The 13,637-nt window shown below is 32.9% G+C and overlaps 1 protein-coding gene across 1 annotated transcript in view; it reads right to left on the bottom strand.

Moving 5' to 3' along the window:
* The window catches only part of NHLRC2 (NHL repeat containing 2), a 49,185-nt gene that overhangs the window by 14,963 nt on the left and 20,585 nt on the right, over positions 1-13,637 (bottom strand). Inside the window, exon 5 of the mRNA XM_069460237.1 lies at positions 10,579-10,708. Coding sequence (XP_069316338.1) covers positions 10,579-10,708 — 130 coding nt within the window. The remainder of the gene's footprint in view (positions 1-10,578; positions 10,709-13,637) is intronic.

The raw sequence follows: 13,637 nt of genomic DNA, 5'->3' as shown, positions 1-13,637 counted from the left end.
GTGATGATAATGATAACCACCCAGGAAACTTCCTACATTTAAGGCAATGAGCTAATCACTTTACATTGATTATTTCTTTTAACACCTTAAGAAGTCTTATTATCATCATCTTCATTTTATAAAGAAATTAAAATTCAAAGAGGTTAATTTGCTGAAATTCACACAGCTACACCTGGTATATGAATTCATTAGTGACTGACTCCAGATTACTGATGTTTTGATAGGAATGAAAGAGCTACGGAAGTGAGCATGTGCTCTTCCAGTTCTCTGCTTGGCACTTTTTCTCCCTTTCTTCTGCCTCTGACCCATGGACTTAACTCTGGGATCAAGCACCCTACTACACTTTTGTGTGTGATCAAAAATAGGGATCTGATCAAATGTACCCATCACTTCCTCCTCCAGGATATGTAGCTAGGTTCACACTTATGCCCTTCTCTCTCTGTAGCCCCTGGGAATGGTCTATGGTTGGATAATCTCTTAAAAGTATATTTTCTAGTCCCTTGCCTTCCCATTTTTGGTTTGGTTCAGACTATCAGCATCTTTGTGAGATTTATGACAGAATTTATTTTATAGCAAACACTTACATAGTACTTTCTATAGACCAGGCACTGTTCTAAGGGCTTTATATATATATTAATTCTCATAATTCTCATGATAAGCCTTTAAGGTGGTACTAGGTATTATTTGTATCTTCAATTTAAATGAGGAAACTGAAGCATAAAGAGGCTATGGAACTTGTCCAAAGTCACACAACTACTAACATGTGAAACTAAAAACCCCCTGGAGTCCATTCTCATATCCACCTTGGCAGACCACCTCTCAAGAAGTTTTTACCCTGTTCAATCGTTTCACTGAGCACTGAAGAGTTTGTTTTTGCAAACGAAATGAGTTAAAAAAAAAAAAAAAAAAGGTGTCCTGGCATTTATAATATCTGTCAAACTAATGATAGTCACATTAATAATTTATACTGTTCATCTTGGAGTTTGGACTCTCAAGCACACAGCTGCATCACTGAGCAGGGGTATTATACCATTAATAGTTGTTTTGTTCTTCTAACAAGAATGTGGTAATCATGAACATCTCAATTTTAAATTAAGAGTGCACACAAATTGAAAATTTTTAACAAAGGACAATGCCAAAAACTAAAAAGTTTTTGGAAGTATTTTTAAAGGCACACCCCCTCATAATTATCAACAAAGATTAGAGAAAAAGTTTCAGAAACAGTAATAAAATCAACAAAATACAGAATGAAAATTACCTGAAATTCAGCTTTTAAAAATTCTGTGTTATTTTAAGCAACTATGACTAGAACCCCCTTAATAGCATCTGTGAAATCCTCCATCAGTGTAAATACATTTGTTTCCACACAGTCTCCAAAGCTCCTATGAAGCAAAGCCTTAAGCCAGACAGACAGCAGCAAAGTCTGCCACTTCCCACAGGGCACAGGAAAAGATCAATTCCAGCTGGGGGAAGGGCAGATGAAAACATTCTCTACTGACACCAAGTAGAGGTCTTACTCTGATGGAGAAGCAGAGCACTCCCCAAACCAATCACAGACACAAGATAAGGGTTTAGCTGCTAGAAAGAGGAGGAACAGGAACAAAAAGTTCCCCACATCCTTTCCTTGAGGCCCAGGAACTCTGGGTCTTCCTAAGACTGAGGCTGGATCCACCACTGAGAAAACTGCCCGGCACCTCGGCCCCTGCACTGAGGCAAAGTCAGGAGGCAACAGCAGCCTATCTAGAGGGATTGGAAAAATTTGCTGCACTGATGGTAACCAAACAATAATAAAACCCAGGCCCAGCTCAGCTTCTGACCACATTGACTTAATTTCCCATAATAATGGCATAAATCTTATTTATAATTCTACACAAGATGATTAACACATAATAAACAATGAGAAAACTCACATAAAAGCAAGAAAAAGAACTACTCATTTTCAAATGACAAAGGAATGAACAGAATCAAACTCAGAGATGACCTGAAATTTGGAACTATCAGACACAGATTTTGAAACAACTATGCATAGTATGATTAAAGAATCTAGAGAAAACTGTGGCCAACACACCTAAATAGACGGGGAATTTCAGCAGAGAGATGGATCTATAAGAAAGAATAAAATAAAAATGCTATATAAAAAGGCATAATATTGGAGATGAATAATTCCTTCAACAGGCTCATCAGTTGGCTAGACACAGCTGAGGAAAGATCAGTGAAGATAAATCAATAGAAATTACCAAACCAACACAAAATGAAAAAAAGAAGAGTGAAATAAAAAGAATACCATATGTAAGAGTTGCTGGATATAATATAAAAAATTTAACATAACTGAAGTCCCATAAAGAAGTGAAAGAGAGAAATGGGCAGAAAAAAATATTTGAAGCATGAGGGTTTCTTGAAAATAATGAAGAACATCACACCATAGATTCAAGAACTCCAAACAGGATAACTCTATCAGTCAAACTGCTGAAAACCAAAGATAAAATCTTGAAGACAACCAGAGGAAAAAATACACTTTACATATAAGGAACAGAGGAACAGATTAAAGCAGACCTCTTGTGGAAAACTATGTAAGCCAGAAGATAATGGAGTGACACCTTTAAAGTATTAAAAGAAAAAAATGTCAATCCAGACTTATATATGGAGCAAAAATAACTTTCAAAAATGAAAGCTAAATAGTCTTTCAGACCAGAAAAAAGGCAAGAGAAATAAATCACTGCCAGCAGACTGTGTTATAAGAAATGTTAGAGAAAGTTCTTGAGGCAGAAGCAATGACTCTGGACAAATATTTGGGACTCTAAGAAAACAGTCACTTTGGAAAAGAGCTTGGCAGTATCTTATAAAATTACATATACATTCACCATATGACTCAGCAATCTCATTCCTAGGCATTTGCCCAAGAAAAGTAAATACATATTACCACAAAAAACCCGCACACAAATGTTTATGGAGGCTTTATTCATAACTCAAAAACTAGAAATACCTTAAAAGTCTAACTGATGAATGAAAAAACAAATTGTGATATAGTTAGATAATGGACCACTACTCAGTAGTAAAAAAGAACAAACCACTGATACATGGAACAACCGAGATGAAGCTCAAAAGCATTACACGAAATGGAGAAAGCCAGACATAAAAGTCCACAGTGAGGGACAGGAAAGAGATCACCGTCACCAGTGGCTGGAGTGGGTGTGATGATGGTGAGGGGAGACTGAACAAAGGGCCGTAAGAGAACTCTTTGGGGTGATGGAAATATTCTGTATCTTGATTGTAGTAGTAATTATAAGACTGTATATACATTTGTCAAAACTCAGAATTATATACCTAATAAGGGTAAATTTATGTAAATTAAACCTCAATAACCTGACTAAAAAATAAATCTTATTAACACCAAGTCAATGTGATAAGATAGTATAAGAATTTTCTCTTAAATTTTAGACATAAAGATACAACTACTGGTCACACTGCATCAAATATATCCTTCAAAAGTTTCTGTATCTGATTTTTTTAAAACAAAAATATTTTTATAGCATTTTATAGCATATTAATGGAAGTCAGAAAAACATATTATCTAAGCGCACAAGTACCAACACTGGAGATTATCAGACTAGCATACTAAATAGTTGGATTTCAACCATTAAAGGTTGTATAAGAACAGCTAAACTTCTATCTAGGGAAAATGCTGATTAAAGGGCCAAGGAAGGTTAATGGGATTCTGGCACATTATCCTTTCTATAAATGATTCAAAATCAGATAAAGTCTAAATTACTTAGATACTGACAGGGGTTTTGACCTTTATGATAAAACACCTCTCAGGTTACTGTCTGGTATGAACAGAGTCAACACAGACCTGATACACATTTTAGAAACATGGCAAAGTAACTGCTGAAAAAATGAATTTACTGTAGTAATTATTTTTAGTGTATGATGAAGTTATGACCATATTTAGAGTAACAATCAAAAAGAAAAATGAACAAAGATGAAACTCACTTTTGTAAAAATCACTTTATGTTAATTATTTTTATGCCTTTATCACTGTAATGACAAAAATAGGTTAAATATTCAATATTTAACATACATATATACATGCATTTACATATATATTTAAAATAATCAGAGGTTATTTCAAGTTCCTTTCCCAGATTTCTTTTTAAATTTTTAATTGACCAATAATAATTGTTTATGTTTATGGGGTACAATGTGATGTTTTGATCTATGTATATACTGTAGAAAGATTCAATAACGCTAAATAACATATCCATCAACTTACCAACTCACCATTTTTTTTGTGGTGAGAATGTTAAAAATCTGTTCTTTTAGCAATTATGAAATATATAATACATTATGATAACTGTGGTCACCATGCAGTGCAAAAGATCACTAAAACTTATTCCTCCAGTCTACCTGAAACTTTGTACCCTTTGATCAACATCTGCCCTTTTCCCATCTCTCCCGTTAACCCTACCCTCTAGTAACTACTTTTTTACTTTGTTTCTAGGAGATCAACTCTTTTATGAATAGATTCCACAAATAAGCAAGATCATATAGTATTGTCTTTCTGTGCCTGGCTTACTTCACTTAGCATAATGTCCCCCAGTTCTATCCATGTTGTCATGAATGACAGCATTTCCTTCTTTTTAAAAGCTGTATAGTATTCCATTGCATATATATACCACATTTTATATATCCATCCATCCATTGATGGACACTTATGTTGCTTCCATATCTTGGCTACTGAAATGAACATGAGAGTGTAGATACCTTTTTGACCTTGCGATTTCAATTTCTTTGGGTGTACAACCAGAAGTGGGATTGTTGGATCATATGGTAATTCTATTTTTAGTTTTTTTGAGGCACCTCCATATTATTTTCCAAAATGGCTATGACATTCCCACCAAGAGTATACAAAGGTTCCCTTTTGTTTACACCCTCATCAACACTTACTATAATTTCTTTCTGACAACAGCCATTCTAACAGGTTTGAGATGATATCTTATTGTGGTTTTAATTTGGATTTCCCTAATGATTAGAGATGAGAATTTTTTCATATATTTATTGGCCACTTGTATCTCTTTTGAGATATGTCTGTTCATATCCTTTGCCCATTTGTTAATCAGCCTATTTGTTTTCTTGCTATTGAGATGTTTGAATTCCTTATATATTATGGATATTAACTCCTTATCAGATGTATGGTTTGCAAATATTTTCTCCCAATCTGTAGGTTGTCTCTTCACTCTGTTTCCTTTGCTGTGCAGAAGTTTTCTAGTTTGATGCAATCCCATTAGTCCATTTTTGCTTTTGTTGTCTGTGCTTTTGGAGTCCTATCCAAGAAATCATGCATTGCCCAGATCAATGTCATGGAGCTTTTCTACTAGTTGCTTTACAGTTTGGGTCTTACGTTTAAGTCTTTTATCTATTTTGAGAGTTGATTTTTGCATATGACAGGAAATAAGAGTCCAATTTCACACGTAGATATCTGATTTTCCTAACACCACTTATTAGAGAGACTGTCTTTTCCCCATTGTGTATTCCTGGTAGAAGACCAAGACCAAATTGTCCAAAACCAATTAACTACAAATTTTCTGGGTTTTCTCTCCTATCCTACTGGTTGATGTGTCTGTTTTTATACCAGTACCATGCTGTTCTGATTATAATAACTTTATAATATATTTTGAAATCAGAGAGTGTGATGCCTCCAGCTTTGTTCTTTTTGCTCAAGACTGCTTTGGCTATTAAGGATCTTTTCTGGTTCCACACAAATTTTAAAATTGCTTTTTCTATTTCCATGAAAAGTAACACTGGAATTTTGATGGAAATTACATTGAATCTATAGATCACTTTGGGTAGCATTTTAACAGTATTAATTCTTCCAATCCATGAACATGGGTTATCTTTACATTTATTTGTCTTTAATTTCTTTCATCAACAGTTCATAGTTTTTAGCATACAGATTTTTCCACCATCTTCATTAAATTTACTCTGAAGTATTTTACTTTTTTATGCTATTATAAGTGGGATTGTTTTCTTAATTTTTTTGGATAGTTTGTTGTTAGTATATGGAAACACTAGTGAGTTTGGTGTTGATTTTGTAACCTGCAACTTTACTAAATTATTTATCACTTCTAACAGTCTTTTGGTGGAGTCATTAGGGTTTTCCATATATAAGATCATGTCACCAGCAAACAATTTCACCTCTTCCTTTCCTCTTTGGATGGTTTTTATTTCTTTTTCTTAACTAACTGCTCTGACTAGGACTTCCAACGCTATGTTGAATAGAAGTGGCGAGTATATAGTCAACTGTGTATTTATCCTTGTTTTCATTCTCTTTACCTAATCTATTTTTAATGTTTAATTTTTAATTAAATATGCATATGGAATGCATGTTATACATAAAGTTTAAATATTAATAACTAAACACCCACGTGCAGACACCAAGCTTAAGAAAGAGAACATTTGAAAACCTCTTGTATCCCTCTATGATCATACCCCTCTCCTCTACTCCCACAAGGAACCACTAATCTAAACATTTGTGTTTTTCATTCTTCTTACTTTTTAATTTTACTGTATCTGAATGGATCTCTCAATGCTTATTTTGTCTTAAATGCTATTGCACTTCCTATAAGAGAAATCATATTGTAGGTTTCTTCTGTAACTTTTTTCACTCAAAAGATTCCTTGTGATATTTGTCCATGCTGCTGGATGTATCTGTGGTCTGTTTATTTGCACTATACAGCAGCCCATTATATAAAAATATCACATCTATTTTTCATATTTTCCTCCTGACAATTCTATCCTCTCTCACATTCCTAACTATGTAGAATTTCAGAAATATTCTAAAAAGATTTTAAATATTAAAACACATAAGTGTTTAAAAGGAGAACAATTTTTCTCAGCCACTATCCCCTTCAAGTTGTGTTTATTCCCACATCTGTTTAAATCAGTTGTATAATTATGTAAATTAAATACTTATGAACCACTATAATACGAATACAAAAAAGTTGTTTCTATGAAAATAAAGTTGAGTACTTTGGAAAGACTCACTAAAAGGCAGGTAGCTAAGTCAATTGTTGTTGATTTATGTGAGAAAAAGAAAATTTGAAAGAGTGAGTGAAAAAAAATTTCATAAAAACCTAGTGGACTTCAGCCCTCAGATTTCTTTGTAAGTGCTTTTAAATTCTTAGCACTTTTTAAGGAAAATAAATTGATGTATTTGGGGTGATGAAAGAAAGAGTGTCCACAGCTGCTTAAAGAAAAGGCTTTGTTTCTACTTCAAAGGACTGGCTTAAAAAGGTACATTTTAAATAAAAATATAGTATTTTGGGATTTCTTATGATTCCCAACTTTAAAAGTTTTTTCCTATATAGACCAATTATTAGACCCAATCACCTCAGTAAAGAGGGACTGTATGCTATTTATTTACTTCTACTTTTATTTCACAAATGATTCAGGTAGCTTACAAAGAAATAAACTTTAACGACATATATAAATTTGAAATAAGAAAACTGAAGCAAAAGGTAAATAAGGGTACAAAAGAAAGATGCAGCCATGTTAATTTCATGAAATGAATGTCATGTTACCCATTTTACTTTGCTAAGGATAAACTTGTCCCTATGTTTTCCAGTAATTAACACAATAATGCAAACAAAGTTATGATAGTAAACTACCCAGGAGCTTAAAAACAAACATGACAATAAAGAAATAACCTGATACTCAGGAAAAAAAGTATAGTTATCCATAATACAGAGAATAGAAAAACATTTCTCCAGCAGATAATCAGAGGCATTTTTAATATAGTAACTACCAGCAAATCCCTATAATAAAAACAAGTCCCAAAAAGCTGAGTTTTGATTAAATAAATACGAAACACATACAAATATAAATAAATATGATATACGTATATGTGTTGATATATTTTTAAATGAATGACATCTTGCTAAAATACAATTTGTAAAAACAATTGTAAGTAGAGCAAATATTCTATGATCCAATTTCTCCATATTCTAACAGTATACATTAATCGAGGATAAAATTTTGGAGCAATTTAAAGCAGTGGTTCTTAAAACATTTTGGGGTACAATATCACTTTGAAAATCTGATCAGAATCTGACCAATTTCCCCAAATCTGAAACAGAATTTCTGGGAATACCCAGAAATTTATAAATATCTTATAAAGCCTAACTACCAATACCTTGGTATATAACCCAGGGCTAAAAGTTCTTGGACTAGAGTAGTCACTGTGATTGTAGGTCCTTCACCCAGTGCTTGAAAACCATTTTCTCTTAGCTAGCATTCTACAAGGTCGAGCTTATGTCGATTCAAGATTACTCCTTCTGCCAAGTACCTGGAGTGAAGATACTTTTAGCTGTAAGTTAAATGTAGAGCCATGATTTGTTAAGCTAAGATAGGATTCACCTCCTTTCATAAAAACTGAGCTTAACAAAGATACTGGTCTCAAATCACCACTCCAGCTGGAACCTAAGGGAGTACTTGTCAATAGGGTCAAGATTTTCCTTGGACAGCAATTTGGGTGTATGCTCAATACAGAGATAAACAATCAGAAATTCCATGCCAGAAAGTATGAGTGAAAAAATTTTAGTCTGGAAAAAATTTCAAGTACTACTTTGCCTTAAGTAGATCTCTTTTAGTAAAGCATCCAGTAAAGTACATCCTGTTTTTAAGCAATGTAAATTCTGATATATGTGACAGGTTGAATTATTGTTCTCAATTCCTCACTCATCTGTAAGTAATATGTATCTCCACACCCTTGCCATGGCCTCATCATAGGTAAAGCGCATATCCTGTGGCTTTGGGCTTCCTTACATGATTTATTTTAATAACAGTGGGTAAGCAAATATGACATGAGCAAAGGCTTTAAATGTGTGAAACAGGCCTTACCCTCTTGTGCTCCTACGTTTTGTCAAAAGAAGAATATGTCTCGGACAGCTACTGGCCCAAGGAAGTAGACTAACAAATAGACCCGATCTGGACCTAAGAAACAGCTTGGAACAAAACCCAGAGTAGCTCAGCCTTTATCAGTTGAACCCCCAAGTCCATATGTGAGCAAGAAATAAAGGTTTAGGTTTGTATGCGTTTTAGAATGATTTCTTATGCAGCATTATTGTGGCAATTACTGACATATACAGTAGATAAAGGTTGTATATTGCAAAATGTAAACATCAATAACTAAATTACTACATGAACTACTGGGTATAAATCATTGGGGGCTTACATGTTAAGGGCAGAACTTTTTTCTTCCTTGAGAGATGGTAATAGCATACCAAGGCAACAATTCTCATCTACTTTGACTAAGTTATTGATAGATATTTTCAGACTGTTTTCCCATCTGTAAGATTTATGGTCTGATAGCTCAGTGGTTATCAAAGGCAAGGAGGAAGGAATGATAAGTCCTGGTGGGGATTTAGCCCTGAAATTCTTTAGAACTGCTACTACATGATAAAAGGGATTGGTTGCGTTTTAATTGATTTTATTACTATTTCAAAATTCTCTACGTATGAGGTATCCCCTTATTGCCTAGACCTGGGATGCATTGCTCCCACTATACCACCCACCTTGGTGACCTATGAAACAACCCATAATTTTTTAGAACATAAGATTTCAAAAGTGGAATTTTCAAAAATAATTTACAAAAAATACTTAAGTTAAATATATTAAATGCAGGTAGTACCAGAAGATCATTCATTTATTTTATTACTATTAAAAGCTTTATATAAAAGTTAATCAGAATGAAAAAAGCAAGGTCTCTGAATCATAACCAAATTGGCATTATAACAGAAAATTATCTCAAATGTAAAGCCATTCAATCAAGCTAGTACTTACGCAGTCTTTAAATATATTAAGACCACATCTACCATTTAGTCCCACATTCTATTTTCAATATATTCTTCCTTTGTTCATTAATTTGATTTTAGGTATGTAATCATCTCAGTAACACAGAAGGCCAATAAAAAATAAGAGCACTAACAACAGCACTCCCGGATTTCCTTTTCCCCCCTCCTAACAGTTCCTGAAGCACTTACCAGATTTCTTTTAGTCACTTAATATAGATAATAAAGGTCATAAAGATGATATAATTTTATTTTATTTTTTTGTTTGACCTCCCCCCAAAGATAAAATAATTTTAAAAGTCTAAAGAAAAAGCAATTGCCTCTTTGATTTCTTTTTCAAATTAGAGTAAATAAGAACACTGTGAAGTGGTATAGTTCATGAATAATCTTTTGAAGTTCTGAAACTATAATCCTTTCAATTTAAGAATATTCAGAACTACATTAATTGGAAGATGCAGCTAAGATGAAATTCTTTAAATTAGAATAATATATACTCTACCTTATGTATAAAATATATGTAATATATAATATATACTGTAGTCCATGTAACAATATATACTCTGTATTACTACTGCCTTTGTTTTTTACACAATTAACAAACTCCAAGCCACAGATATAAAAGTATAAAATAACTAGCAATAGAATTAATCTAAATGAATATCTCAAGAATATTTTTAAATCTTACTTTTATTAAGCAAAGTTTACTTACATTTAATATTAAAAGTTTACATACCTGATGATCCAAAAACTACATCCCAAGGGGAGCTAATGGGTTGTTGTTCTCCTTTTGCTCCACCTTCCTTATCTGTACCTTGAATTCCAATGCCAGCTACAGTGCTCACCTTCTCAGCTTCTAAGTCGATCTACAGAAATTTAACGGATGTTTTATGCAATGAATGGTAACTTGTGCTTTTCTTTTGCTATATAAAATATTTCCAACAGAACATTTAGAGCATATTTGCAGCACAATGTTTAAAAAAAGGCTAATCAACTATAGGGTGAACTTGTTATTCAAATGCACACAATCAGTTACTTTCATTCCCCACCTGTCCATTTCTCCAACTTTCCTTACACACCTCTCTCCCATCATGCCTTCACCAGAACTAGTGTTGACCTCATCTTAACTATGAAATATTTTTAAAGAAAATGAAATTTTAAAACACAATCTAGCAAAATATATATTTCTTAAAATTAAATGTACAGATTTCAGTTATGCTAAGCAAATACTTGGCACATATAGAATTTAATATTTGCCAAGTACTGATCCAAGAGTGAGCCAACCAACCAGCTATCCAGCCATCCTCATAATACAATTTTGATATTTTAGAGGACTATAACTATGATTTTGATATTTTAGAAGACACTGAGACACAGATCGTTAAGTACCTTTCTCAAGATCTCACAGTTAGTAAGTCAAGAATCTGGGATCTGAACCCAGGCAGTTCTATGATACTATGTTGGCTCTATTTCATAAACTGCAAATCTAATATATTCTACTGGGAAAAAGATATTCTACTTTCATCTCCTGAGACCCTCTTCCCAATATTCTATCATGAAAATCTTCAAACATACAAAAAAGTTAATATCCATACACCTACCACTTAGAGTCTATCAATATTTCACTTAATTGCTTTACCATATATTTTTATCCAGCTATCAACAGAAAGAAATTTTCCTTATTTCATAGATATTTTATTCCCCAAAGCTACAGCAAATATTAAGCTTTTGGAGAACATTTATATGCATTCCCTTTAAGATGAGCATGACAAGATACCCATCATCACTGCTAACACTTAAAAACAATAGAGGTATTGCCAGCAAAATAATAAAAGGAAATAGGAAGTTTAAAAATCAGAAGGGAATTTTTTTTTTGCAGACAACATAATTATTTACATAAGAAACACCAAAAGTTTTTGGCAGAAAGGGACAAGCTGATCCTAAAATTCAAATTGAATTGCAACAGACCCAAGATAGCCAAAACAATCTTAAAAAACAAAATAAAACAAAAATAAAGTGGGAGGACTCATAGTTCTGATTTCAAAACTTATAAAAAATTATGGCAATCAAAACAGTGTGGTACTGGCATAAGGACAGACCAACAGAATAGACTTGAAAGTCCAGAAATAAACCCAGACATCTAAGATCAATTGATTTAACAGGTTGGTAAGACTATTTGATGAAGAAAGAACAGTCTCTTCAATAAATGGTTCTCACAAAACTGGATATCCACATGCAAAAAAATGAAGTTGGACCACCCACTTCATACTATATAAAAATCAACTCAAAATGGATGAGAGACCTAATTATAAGAGCCTAAACTATAAAACTTTTGGAAGAAAATACAGGAGCAAATCTTTGTGACCTTGGATTTAGCAATGGATTCTTATACATAACATTGAAAGCACAAGCAACAAAAGGGAAAAATGGACAAATTAGGCATCATCAAAATTTTAAACATTTGTGCATCAAAGGACATGATTACGTGAAAAGGCAAGCCAAAGAATGTTTAAAAGTATCTGCAAATCATGTATCTCATAAAGATCTTATAACTAGAATATATAAAGAATTCTCATAAGTCAATTATAACAAAGACAAATAACTCAATCAAAAATTTGGCAAAAATTTGAATAGACACTTCTGGAAGATATACAAACAGCCCATAAGCACAGGAAAAGATGCCTGACATGCATATCAAAACCACAATAGATGTCACTTCATATCCAGTAAGATGGCTAGAATTTAAAAAGTGAAAAATGACAAGTGATGGGGAGGATGTGGAGAAGTAAGAACCCACATATATTACAGGTGAGAATGTAAAATGGTGCAACTGCTGGCGGAAACAATTTAGCGGTTCTCAAAATTAAACACAAAACACGTTAACTCTACAATTCCAGTTATAGGTATCTACCTATGAGAAATGAAAATGGATATGCATGTAAAATTTGTATATTAATGTTCACAGCAAGATTATTCATAACAGCCCAAAATTAGAAACAATCTAAATGTCCATCAATAGTGAACGAACAGATAAAATATCATATATCCATACAACACAATGCTATCCAACACAAAGGAATTAACTACTGACATGCTACTTCATAGATGAACTTCTCATTATGCAAAATGAAAGAGGCCAAACACAAGAAAACACATATTGTATGATTCTATTTATATAAAATGTTTAGAAAAGGCAAATTTATAGAGACAGAAAATAGATCAGTGGTTTCCCTGGGCTCAGTGTGGGAATGGAGATTATCTATAATTGGTTGTGAGGATGAAAAATGTTCTAAAAACAATCTATGGTTATAGTTCGCAAAACCTGTTAAATTTACTAAAAATTATTGAATTGTATACTTGAAATGGGTATACTTTATCATATGTAAAACACACCACAATAAAGTCATTTAGAAAAACATGCAAACAAAACATGTTTTACAAGATCACATACAAATAAAAAGAGATGCATGAAACCAGAACGGTTGCCTATAAGTATGTTTATGTAAGGGGAATGACAGTGAGAGTTGGGAATGGGTATGTAGGAGAATTTATAAATTAATACATTATTCTAAACAAGAGAAGGGTCTACATGAAACAATGATGTTTGTGAGCTGTGAATGTAGGAGTATAAACAGCTCAACCCTCTGCAAATGAGGTCTTAAAGAAAAATAAAATACAATACATATTCTTATATTTTTAAAAGAAAAGGAAGAAATCCTAATTCCAATTTCCTTTTTGTAGACACTAAACTAAATCATACAATACAGAAAAACTTCAGGTAACCTAAATTTATTG

The sequence above is a fragment of the Eulemur rufifrons genome, chromosome 28, assembly GCF_041146395.1.
Source record: "Eulemur rufifrons isolate Redbay chromosome 28, OSU_ERuf_1, whole genome shotgun sequence".
Classification (NCBI taxonomy): domain Eukaryota; kingdom Metazoa; phylum Chordata; class Mammalia; order Primates; family Lemuridae; genus Eulemur; species Eulemur rufifrons.
The sequence above is the reverse complement of the archived record's forward strand: the minus strand, read 5'-3'. Positions and strand labels throughout refer to the sequence as shown.